Source organism: Rana temporaria, chromosome 5, assembly GCF_905171775.1.
Source record: "Rana temporaria chromosome 5, aRanTem1.1, whole genome shotgun sequence".
NCBI classification, from domain to species: Eukaryota; Metazoa; Chordata; class Amphibia; order Anura; family Ranidae; genus Rana; species Rana temporaria.
The window spans coordinates 355,008,349-355,021,024 of record NC_053493.1 but is presented as its reverse complement, the minus strand read 5'-3'; the positions used below and the strand labels follow the sequence as shown (position 1 = coordinate 355,021,024).

The 12,676-nt window shown below is 44.9% G+C and overlaps 1 protein-coding gene across 1 annotated transcript in view; it reads left to right on the top strand.

Moving 5' to 3' along the window:
• Window positions 1-6,182: 6,182 nt before the first annotated feature.
• Window positions 6,183-12,676, top strand: part of TMEM64 (transmembrane protein 64) — a 37,485-nt gene continuing 30,991 nt past the window's right edge. The window contains exon 1 of the mRNA XM_040354610.1: window positions 6,183-7,034. Within this exon, the coding sequence (XP_040210544.1) occupies window positions 6,423-7,034 (612 nt within the window). The 5' untranslated portion in view covers window positions 6,183-6,422. The remainder of the gene's footprint in view (window positions 7,035-12,676) is intronic.

Below are 12,676 nucleotides of genomic sequence, written 5' to 3'. Positions count from 1 at the left end.
AGCGCTATTTTTAGCGCTGTACCGCCTGAAAAACTCCTCAATGTGAAAGGGGCCTTAGACCATGAAATTCAAGATCAACACATTTCTTTTTTTAATGTTGATTCTATTGAACTTTTCACCATACAAAAAGAGGAATGAACGAAAGGTGCTGGAGTACATGGGGCGGATAATGTTAGACTCATCAGATTACAGAGATACATTGTGCACTGTAACCTATAATGTGACGTGAAATAGAATACCATTCCCAGAGAGCAGAGCCAGGGAGGAGATACTTCAGGAAAGGTAAAAACTAGAACCAAATGCTCAAGCTTTCAGAGTTTACAGAAAAGTTCTAGAAGATAATTTGAAAAATTTCTTCTCCTCCTCAACCCAGGTTCCGAATATAAGGCTAGACATGGGTCCAACCCTGAATGTTACATAACTATAATCCATTTAAAAACTCCAGGAATGCACCTGATTGAAAAGTAGTAAATGTGCATATAAACCATTATGTTGCGAGAAGACAGGGAGGAAAGAGGAAGAGAAAAAAAAGTAGAAGAATAAAGGGAAAGTCAAGAGATCTGGCTGCCAAGTAAAAGAAAAAAATAATCCTTTTTCTAAAAAAAAAAATGGGGATTTATTAGAGCTGCACAATTAATCGTCAAGAATCTTTATCGTGATTTTATTCCCCATTGTGATCTTGACAAAGTGTTTCCCCATCTTCCCGATCTTTGGTATGCAGAGACTTTGCTCTCTGCTCTCTGCTCTAAGCCTTCAAAAGTCAAAGTGGGCAGTCTGCCAAGTTTTACAACATTCTATCAGTGGGATGTTAAGTCTAAACATTGTATCAATTTGTCTTTTACATCAAAGGAATAGACTTCTGTATGTAAATTGGGAACCACTTAAACACCAATAGGTAGATTCACGTACCTTGGCCTAAATTTAGGACGGCCTAGCCTAGCCTTTTTAGGCTACACCGCCGTAAATTATTTAGGCTAGTAGTGATTCACAAACCACTTACCTGCTAATCTACGGCGGTGTTGCCTAAAACGAGCGGGCGTAAGCGCGCCTAATTCAAATGACTGGGAGGGGGGCGTGTTGTATGGAAATGAGGCTTGACCTCACGTTTTTTGACGTTTTTTGACACTGCGCATGCACCGGGCGACTACATTTCCCAGTGCGCATTGCGGCTAAGTAGGCCGTACGGGCCTATTGATTTTGACGTGTACGTAAACAACGTAAATCCCGATTCGCGGACGACTTGCGCAAACGACGTAAAAAATTTGAACCTCGCGGCCATACTTAACATTGTTATTCCACCTCATAGATGGAATAACTTTAGGCGGCCTATCCCTTACGGAAACGACGTAATGCGACGGTGTAGGCCTGGCATTCGTTCGTGAATCGGCGTATCCCCTCATTTACATAATCTACGCCGGCCGCAATGGAAGCGCCATCTAGCGGCCAACAGAAACATTGCAAGCTAAGATAGAACGGCGCAAGCCGGCCTATCTTAGCTTTGTTTAAGTGTATCTCTGTTTGAGAATACACTTAAACAAACGCCGGCGTAGATTCAGAGTTAGGTCGGCTTATCTACTGATAAGCCGGCCTAACTCTTTGTAAAACTACCTATAAACCTTTTTCTGACAGTTGTTGTTTTCAAGTTAAAATCATTTTTTTTTTTGTAGAGACCCTAGAGAATAAAATGGTGGATGAACTATATTTACGCAGCGGTCTTTCAAATTTTTGGGGGAAAAATGACTTTAATTAATTAAAAAAAAACAAAAAAAAACAGTAAAGTTAGCCCAGTTTTTATTTGTATAATGTGAAAGATTTTACGCCACGAGAATCGTGATCTTTATTCTAAGCAAAAAAATTGTGATTCTCATTTTGGGCAGAATCGTGCAGCTCTAACGTTTATCCATGGTGGTGCACAACAGTGGTGGCTGGTTTATTTTTTATTTTTTGGGGAGGCAGTAAACATTGCACCCACACCCCCCTCCCGTGGGTCGGTCGGCACTTACCCCATCGATGGCACTGACAGTGCTTCACTCCGGGCGACGGGTGGTAGCTTCCCCTGCATCACAGTGGCCATGCGTCTCCTCCTTCCTCCTCTGCCAATAGGATCACTTCTCCTTTCGGCGAATCAGGAAACAGGTCTTAAGACCCACTTCCTGATTGACCGAGAGGAGAATCAGTGTGCCCACCCTTTTTTGAAGCCTTTTAGAGCCTCTGGCTCTAATCATGTGCTTAAAAAAAAAACATTGGATTACATGCATCCGACACCCCGCATGTAGATTTGGGGGCCGGATGCATGTATAGGGAGGGCGGCACCCCTGCTCCCCTAATGGACAGGCCGCCGCTGGTGCACAACCTGCACAATCTGGCAAATCTGGTAAAGCGGATCTAATCTCATTGATGGAACACATGGTGGAATACAGTCACCACAATATTATATATATATATATATATATATATATATATATATATATATATATATATATATAGTTATTCTCACTTTTTAAAGTAAAGATACAGGCTGAGCTTTCGATACAACCCCAAGCGCACTTCAAAGAATCAAACCTGCAATGCACAGGAGCGCTACACAAATTGCTACACAGTTCACCCTGTATGGACTTTGTCAAAGTGGCAACGTTCATACAGGATGAAACGCGTAGGGAGGGACCCTATGTATTGTATGTAAAACTTGGTGTAATTGAATGCATAAAAAGGGCTCATTTATACACGTGCCACCCTCTGAAGAGCTATCCTCAGTGGATTGCAGGCATTGCAGTGCACATGCAGAGCAACCCCTCCCAGGTGAATGGGTCTCATTTGAAAGTGGTACTGCCTGACGAGCATGGTGGGATAATTTCGCACTGCGGCTGTAAAGCAAAGCATTGCAGCATGTGCACACCCCAGTATTTGCCCTTTGGGTCGGGGGGGGGGCAGGGGTTGGTATAAATGTGGCTCAACTATCTGTTTTTGCTGCCAAGTATAAGCTGGGGCAATGCCAGTGTTTTTTCTGCCTGCATGCATGAAGACTATGAGCTGAGTTGCACTATGGACCCCAGTTTTTACACAGAACCTTGATACTTGATATGGCGTTCTGCCAGCAAGCTCCTGCCTAAATCCATATGCTGTGTGCACAGGGGCGGACTGACCATTGAGGCACTCTGGCACTGCCCGAGGGCCCCATGCCACTAGGGGGCCCCACCAGGGTTGCCAGGCTCATTAAAACCAGGGACAGTATGTAAAAATCTGTGTTTTTTTTACATCTGTCCCTGATATGTTCAAAACCGACATGCTTTTGATGTGAAAATCCTGAGATTTTAGCTGCCCCGCCTCCGTAATGCCTCCTGGCGTGGTGGCCATCTGTATGCCCGGGGGCCCCATAATCTTCTATTGCCTGGGGGCCCCATGAGTTGTCAGTCTGCCCCTGTGTGTGCATGAGGCCAAATCCTGGTCACTTATGTGCCATTAGGAGATATTGCCTCCCTACTGGGGATACCTATACATTTTTAGATTATCCAGTATGCTTTGTCTTGGTCACAGTGGTCACCAGGACAACTATAGAGGATAAATCTCCCCAGTGGGGACACAGCAATAGAAACAAGTGTTAACCCTTCTGCTGTGAATGAGCTGCACAGGGCTGTCAGTGCATGTTTGGTACCCGGAGAGCAGTGACAGATTCAGCCCTCGTTCACACTGACGGCGGGTGTGAAATTGTGCGAGTTCCGCATTTCAGTGCGAGTTCGGGGGCGACTTGAAAGACACCTGTGCGGGTTCATGCACAGATGTCAATTGAAATCGCCCCCGAAGTCGCCAAAATGAGTGCAGGAACTACTTTTGGAAAGTAGTTCCTTTTGGTTCTGCAAAGTCGCGGTCGCACTTATTAGGACAGTGCAGCTGTCGGTAATAGGATGCGATTTGACATGTCAAATCGCGCCAATGTGAACAGGGAATCAGGGCTCATTTAGCCTTGGTTCACACCAGTGCTAATTGTCATGCGACTCAACAGTTCAGTCACGTGACAAGTCGCACCCCATTTGTGACAATGGAACTGTTCACATTGCTGTGACTCAAGTCGCAGTGATTTTGAAAAAGATTCCTGCACTATTTCTGTGCGATTTCAGCACAACTTACATTGGCAGCTGTTAACCACTTAAGGACCGCCTCCTGCAGATATACGTCGGCAGAATGGCACGGCTGGGCACAAAATGTACCTCTACGTCCTCTTTAAGTGCCCAGCTGTGGGTCGCGGGCGCACTCCCGTGGCACGCGCCCCGCTGGAGTCCTGCGATCGGTTCCCGGAGCTGAAGAACGGAGAGAGCTTCCACGTTCTTCACAGTGGCAGCTTCATTGATCGTGTGTTCCCTAATATAGGGAAACACGATCAATGATGTCACACGTCCAGCCCCGCCCCCCTACAGTTAGAAAAACATATAAGGTCACACATAACCCCTACAGCGCCCCCTAGTGGTTAACTCCTTAACTGCACTGTTATTTTCACAGTAAACAATGGCCTAGATTCAGGTACATTTGCGCCCTCTTACGGAGGCGCAGCGTACTGTTTTTACGCTACGCCTCTGTAAATTACGTGCGCTACGCTTCATTCACGAAGCAGTAGCTCCGTAATTTGCGTGTGCGCTCCATAAAACTGACCGGCGTAAGAGCGCGTAATTTAAATGATCCAGTAGGGGGCGTGGAACATTTAAATTAGGCGCGTTCCCGCGCCGAACGTAGTGCGCATGCTCCGTCGGGAAACTTTCCCGACATGCATTGCGGTAAATGACGTCGCAAGGACGTCATTTGCTTCAACGTGAACGTAAATGGCGTCCAGCGCCATTCACGATTCACTTACGCAAACGACGTGGGAACGACGGGTATACTTAGCATTGGCTGCCCCTGCTAATAGCATGGGCAGCCTTACGCAGAAACCGACGAACGCAAACGAGGTAAAATGCGAACGCAGGGCGCGCGTACGGTTGTGAATCAGCGTGAGTATGCAATTTGCATACTCTACGCTGACCACTACGGGAACGCCACCTAGCGGCCATCGTAAGAATGCAGCCTGCGATACGACGGCATAAGAGCCTTATGCCAGTCATATCTTAGGCTGCAGTCGGCGTATCGAGCTTCCTGAATACAGAAAAGTCGATATGCCGGCGCAACTAAGCAATTGCGCTGCGTATCAATGGATACGCAGACGCAATTGCTTACTGAATCTACCCCAATGCATTTTTATAGCATTTTTTGCTGTGAAAATGACAATGGTCCCAAAAATGTGTCAAAATTGTCCGATGTGTCCGCCATAATGTCACAGTCACGAAAAATTAGCAGTAAAAAAAAAATAATAATAATAAAAATGCAATAAAACTATCTCCTATTTTGTAAACGCTATAAATTTTGTGCAAACCAATCGATATACGCTTATTGCGATTTTTTTTACCAAAAATGTGTAGAGGAATACGTATCGGCCTAAACTGAGGGGAAAAAAATGTATATATATTTTTGGGGGATATTTATTATAGCAAAAAGTAAAAAATATTGTTTTTTTTTCAAAATTGTCGCTCTATTTTTTGTTTATAGCGCAAAAAAATAAAAACCGCAGAGGTTGATCAAATACCACCAAAATAAAGCTATATTTATGGGGAAAAAAGGACGCCAATTTTGTTTGGGAGCCACGTCGCACGACCGCGCAATTGTCTGTTAAAGCGACGCAGTGCCGAATCACAAAAACTGGCCAGGTCCTTTACCTGCATAAAGGTCCGGGTCTTAAGTGGTTAAATGAATTTGCACAGATATCAGCAAGCCGCACATTAAATCGCAATGCTTTGAAGCGGCGCTAAAGTACAAAACTGCACTGGTGTGAAGCAGGGCTTAGGGACAGTTCCATTTTATTTTTCTAAGTAATTTTCTAGCAAAAAAAAATGATGATTTTTACATGTAGGAAAGTGTGTGGGTGAGAAGTGATTAAAATGCACCCGGTGTGCTATTGTTACATTGCCGGGACTTTTATCTCGGTCTACTCCGTACAGACACAGAATCTCCGTGCCACAGGAGCCCCGGACCAAGGGGCGTGGTCTCGCGAGCACAACTTTTATAAAGGGCGGAACTGTACCAAGGGGGGTGTGTCTCTCCTCGCTTCACAAACGCTTCGCTGGCCAGCCTGACCACGCCCCCTTCTCTACAGTCAGAAAGAAAAGTAGGCGTGGAATTCTGGCGGTTGTTTTCTTGTTTCGCCTCCCGCAGCCAATGGTATACGTGTAGTGGGCGGGCGCTTCCCTGTGACGTAGACAGCACAGTCGCAGCGCAGTGCCCCGGAGAGAAAAGCGCTGGCAGGGACGCGCCGTCTGCAGCCATTCAGCCTTCCCCTGTGCGCGATGCCTCCTCACCGGGGACTGGCCGGGAGATCGCTACGGGCGGCCGCGTGACGCGCCATGACGGGCTCCGCGCTGCAGTTCCTCGGCCGCCAGACTTTGGGCCGCTGGATGAACGGTGGCGGTAGGGAGCTCTCTGACAGCCTGCTGGACCCGGAGCCCGGGGAGGACCACCACACGCCGAGCCCGCCGCCGGGTGATTGGTGGAGCTGTCCCGGGGGAGGGTTGTGCTGGTGCCGGAGCCTGGTGCTGTTGTGTGCGCTGAGCGCCGTGTGCTGCGCCTCCTTAGCGCTGGCCCGGCACTACCTGAAGGACCTTCTGTTATGGGTGGAGAGCCTGGACAGTGTGGTGGGAGTGCTGCTCTTCATTGTGGGCTTCATCCTGGTGTCCCTGCCCTGTGTGTGGGGCTACATCATCCTCAACGTGGCTGCCGGCTACCTGTATGGCCTGGTGCTGGGCATCGGACTGGTCATCATCGGGGTCCTCATCGGCACCTTCATCGCCCACCTACTGTGCAAGAAACTGCTCACCCACTGGGTGCTGGCCAAGATCGAGAGCAGCCAACGACTGGGCGCCGTCATCCGCGTGGTGGAAGGGGGTGGCGGGCTCAAGGTGGTCGCTCTGGCCAGGCTCACCCCCATTCCCTTCGGAATGCAAAACGCAGTCTTTTCGGTAAGAACATTGGGTGGCCTCTATCCATGTTGGGCGTAAGCGGGATGACTCTCTCCAATTGCTTCCCAATGCACTCAACAATGGATTCCGCCAAATAACCGCCATTGTATGTCGCTAGATGACTGGGTGGCCCGGTTTACCAAATCTGTTTGTTGTTGCGGTGGGAAGTTTGTTGGAAAGACCCAACGGATTCTAAGGAACTTTGACCAGCTTTTAATTGGAAACATGACCATCAAGGTAGTACGTTGCCAGGATTGGCTAGCTTTTGCAATAGGACATTGGTTAAGGTTGACCCATGGGTTTCCGTGGCTGCTCGTAGGTGGGATGGCTATCTTCCTCCTTCCCATCACGTCCAATGTTGGATTCGGCAAAATTATTGACATCGATCAGTAGGGCCGAAACAACTAATCGATTGACAACTAATCGATTATGAAATTAATCGATTACAATTTTCATAATCGATTGATCGGCCAGTAAAATAATGGGGTTAAAAAAACTAAAATTGGCCCTTTATAGTACAAAAAAGAAAATCGCTACTGTAAATATTACTTTCACTGTCCCACAGTAAAAAAATGAACCCCTTACAGTAGCGATTATTTGCTCTTTTTGTACTTATTTTTGTTTTTTTTTAACCCCATTATGTTGCTAAACATCTCAGGCCGGGGTCACACCTCTGTTTTTTGGTGCTTTTTGCAGAAACGCACTACAGTTCATTTACATGTTTTCCCTTGGGACATGTTCACATCCATGATTTTTTTCAGCTGCTGCGTATTTGGAAAGGGCAAGGACTTTTAAACGCAAAACGGTGCTATTTTATCTTTTTTTTTTTTTTTTGGTTCAATATACTTCAATGGAGAAGCTGCAGAAAAGCATGTAATGTGTTTTTGCGGCAATTTGTGTTTTGTAATCTGCCCAACAACAAATTGGGCCAAAAAAAATGTAAAAATGCAAAAAAAAATTTCAAGGCTATTATCCGATTAATCGAAACAATAATCGCCCAACTAATCGATTATGAAAATAATCGTTGGTTGCAGCCTTATCGATCAGGGGCAGACTGGCCATTTGGGCACTGCCCGAGAGCCCCATGCCACTAGGGGGCCCCATCAGGGTCAGTAAAACCAGGGACAGTATGTAAAAATCTGTGTTTAAAAAAAAAAAAAATCCCAAGATTATATCAGCCCTGCCTCTCCAGTACCTTTTTCAGTGTATAATGTGTGGCCCCATAATCTGCTATTGCCGGGGGCCCCATAATCTTCTATTGCCCAGGGGCCCCATGAGTTGTCAGTCCGCCCCTGACATTGATGTATATAGCTGAGATGGCAGGGTGGTGGGGATTTGACTGAATCTGTCCATTGTGTATGGAAGTTGGTTGGAAAGACTCGATAGTCTTTTTGGAACTTTGACCAACTTTCTAATTGTGAGTCTGAACTAAGGAGTCAAGGTATCGTTGCCGTGATTGGCTAGCGTTTGCAATAAAATGTTGGTTGAGGTTGACCATTGGGTGTCCATGACTAGTCGTAGGCACGATTGCTCTCTGCTTCCTTCTCATCACAACCGATAGATTCCATCAAATTATTGCCATCAATGTGCGTAGCTAGACAACAGGGTGGCAGGAATTTTGACCTAATCTGTTTATTGTGGTTGGAAAGACTTAATGGTCTTTATGGAACTCTGACCAACATTTGAATGTGAACCTAACCAAAGCAGGGTTGCCAACTTTCAGTAAATTTATGAACAGTTTGTAAAATCTGTCCTTGAATGTCCATTGCGGACATATAGGCTGCGTGTCTAACGCACATTCATGGACAGATGCAACAATTATGAATTTTACAAAGTGTTTGTAAATTTACTGAAAGTTGCCAACCATGAACCAAAGGAGTCAAGATGGCACGTTGGCTACTTTTTGCAATGGAGCAAGGTGGCAGGAAATTCACCTATCAGTTTGGTATTTTGATGGGAAGTTCTATAAAAACCTTTGAGCCAACCAACTTCCCATCGCAATATCGGATACATTTCCTGCCATCTAGATACGTACATCAATGGTGGCAATTTGTTAGAATCCATCGCTGGGTGTGATGGAAAGGAATTGGAGAGTCATCCTACCTACAACCGGCATAGGAGTCAGCCATGGACACCCAGTGGTCAACCTCAACCGAAGTTCCATTGCAAAAGCTAGCCAGTCATGGGAACAACACCTTGACTACTTTGTGTGTATTTACACCTTGACTACTTTGTGTGTATTTACACCTTGACTACTTTGTGTGTATTTACACCTTGACTACTTTGTGTGTATTTACACCTTGACTACTTTGTGTGTATTTACACCTTGACTACTTTGTGTGTATTTACACCTTGACTACTTTTGTGTGTATTTACACCTTGACTACTTTTGTGTGTATTTACACCTTGACTACTTTTGTGTGTATTTACACCTTGACTACTTTTGTGTGTATTTACACCTTGACTACTTTTGTGTGTATTTACACCTTGACTACTTTTGTGTGTATTTACACCTTGACTACTTTTGTGTGTATTTACACCTTGACTACTTTTGTGTGTATTTACACCTTGACTACTTTTGTGTGTATTTACACCTTGACTACTTTTGTGTGTATTTACACCTTGACTACTTTTGTGTGTATTTACACCTTGACTACTTTTGTGTGTATTTACACCTTGACTACTTTTGTGTGTATTTACACCTTGACTACTTTTGTGTGTATTTACACCTTGACTACTTTTGTGTGTATTTACACCTTGACTACTTTTGTGTGTATTTACACCTTGACTACTTTTGTGTGTATTTACACCTTGACTACTTTTGTGTGTATTTACACCTTGACTACTTTTGTGTGTATTTACACCTTGACTACTTTTGTGTGTATTTACACCTTGACTACTTTTGTGTGTATTTACACCTTGACTACTTTTGTGTGTATTTACACCTTGACTACTTTTGTGTGTATTTACACCTTGACTACTTTTGTGTGTATTTACACCTTGACTACTTTTGTGTGTATTTACACCTTGACTACTTTTGTGTGTATTTACACCTTGACTACTTTTGTGTGTATTTACACCTTGACTACTTTTGTGTGTATTTAAAAGTTGGTCAAAGCTCCATAAAAACTGAGTTTTACCAACCAACTTTTAAATGAAAACACAGCCAGCCCAATCAAGGTGGTATGTTGACAAGATTGGCTAGCTTGCATTCGAACGCTGGTTGTGGTTGACCATTGGGTGTTCATGGTTCACTCTTATGATGGCCATAGGTTGGTTGGCTCTCCACTTCCTTTATAGAACTCCCAACAATGGATTCTGCCGAATTACTGCCATTGTTGTACACGTCTATAATAAATGCATGGGCATGGTACTGCATCGTTACCATTGGAGGGTCTCCTTCCTAAAGGAAATATTTCAGAGGGCAAGACAGTGTGATGGGACTTTAACCCTCCAACGCTTTTAAAAAGTTCAACATGTCTTTATCTGGTTAAAAAACGCAACAATTGACATCAAGTCAAGTCTACCACTTGTTTCCCGTTTACAATGTAAGTTCACTGTTACAGAAGATCTGTAAGTGAACTTACATTGGAGCCCCTTATCTCGCCTGGTCCCGCTAACCTGGAGTTGGGTGATCTCCCGTTTTTGACAGATTGTATCGCCACTTTAACAGTCTGGAGATTTGAAATGCCCATGGCTTTCTCTCCTCTTTGCCTGCGGTGAAAGGAGGGGCTACCTGGGTTCTGGTTGGTCGGCGCCGCCCATGTGAAGGTGTCGACCAATGAGACTGCTCCCATACGAGGTACGTTTAGGAGATTGAGCTGCAGGGCATTTCTAGGCCCTGGACCACTGAAGTGGCTCCAATGTCAGTGCGGGTGATCGCCAGGTCCAGTGGGTGGATGAGGAGAGGGTTCTGTGTAAGTTCCCCTTACAGATTTTTCTGTAAAGGTGAATTTACCCTTTAAGGAGATGGCGGATTTGTAGCATGTAGGTCCTCCCAGTTTATACATTGTGGGTCGACACGTTTCGTGAATGGATCCACTTCATCAGGACCTCGAATCTCTCATGCACATGTAAATTGACACTTCGGTCTAATGCACACTGGACTTGTAAAAAAGCCAGTAGCGTCGGCTGTAGAAAGCTGGAAAGTTTTTAGCGTTTTTGAAGTAGCTTTTTTTTGGGCATTTTTTTCGCTGTTGCTTTTCTAGCTTTGCTAACAAAAGCTTATGGCTCAACCACTGATAAACAGAATAGCCATGTTTTTTTTCTTTTTTTCAGTGTTCGAGCGTTTTTACAGCCGAAAAACTATAGTACTCAAGACACACTAGGTCTGGGTTTTTTTCCAGACAGAAAACGCCCTTGCCAAAAACTGATAACAACATAGGAGAACATGCTGGGGAGTTTTTTGGCTACAGAAAAAATGCCTAAAACAGCAGCTGTAAAAACGTCCAGTTTGCATGAGGCCTTATAAACAGTCATTGGTATCAACCATCTGTTGGAATCCCTCGAGATGATAAAACAATGGTGGGAAAAACGTGCAGACATGCCGGCCCGTGGGGAATATAAGACTCGTAGAAGGGATATAATCAAAATACTGTATGAGTAATCCAACCTCTTAGGTACTCTATCAAGGAGAAGATTAAGCGGTGGTCGTCGGTCACATCTCCACAGACAAGGGTTCAACACCACCTGCTATCCTCATGACTGCTTGACACAGAGGGGGTTATTTAATAAAACTGGAGAGCGCAAAATCTGGTGCAACTCTGCAAGGGAACCAATCCGGTTTTATTGTCAGCTTAAAGGGGTGGTTCACCCTAAAAACGACTTTTTTTTATTACACTGCCCCCCCACATTACAATACGATTAAGGCTATTAATTTTTTTTTTATGCTGTACATACCTTTGTTCACCCGTGGCATCCGGCTTGCGAGTCCCGCGGGAGTGGGCGTTCCAAACATGTCTGTGATTGACGTTTGACCAAAAACAAGCTCCCCCCGTCGCGTAAGCCGCGTCACGGTTGGCGAAAGCCAAACCGCGAGTCGGCGCTATACTGCGCATGCGCATCGCCGTTCGGCTCCTTTCGCCAATCGTGACGCGGCTTACGCGACGGGGGGGAGCTCGTTTTTGGTCAAAACGTCAATCACAGACATGTTAGGAACGCCCACTCCCGCGGGACTCGCAAGCCGGATGCCACGGGTGAATATGCTGTACAAAGGTATGTACAGCATAAAAAAAAAATGGCCTTAATCGTATTGTAATGTGGGGGGGGGCAGTGTAATAAAAAAAAGTCGTTTTTAGGGTGAACCACCCCTTTAAGTTAGAAGCTGATTGGCTATCATGCATAGCTGATAAAAAGTGTAAAATATAGCGCAACCCCCCCCAAAAAAATTATTAATTATTATTAAGTGAACATATAGAACAGCAAAATGAATATAGTGGGCAAACTAAAACAATATATCCACTGGGAAACACAAAAGAGTTGGCAATTCTCAGATGTTGTAAACATTTTTAACCACCGAATAGGTTGAGGTTAATTAGTAGGTGTTGCCCTGCTTAACCCAATTTTAATCCTTTATTATCACCTTGATTTTGTGGTTTATTTATAAGTACACCCTTTTTGGGGAAGCGCAAATTCACCATTGC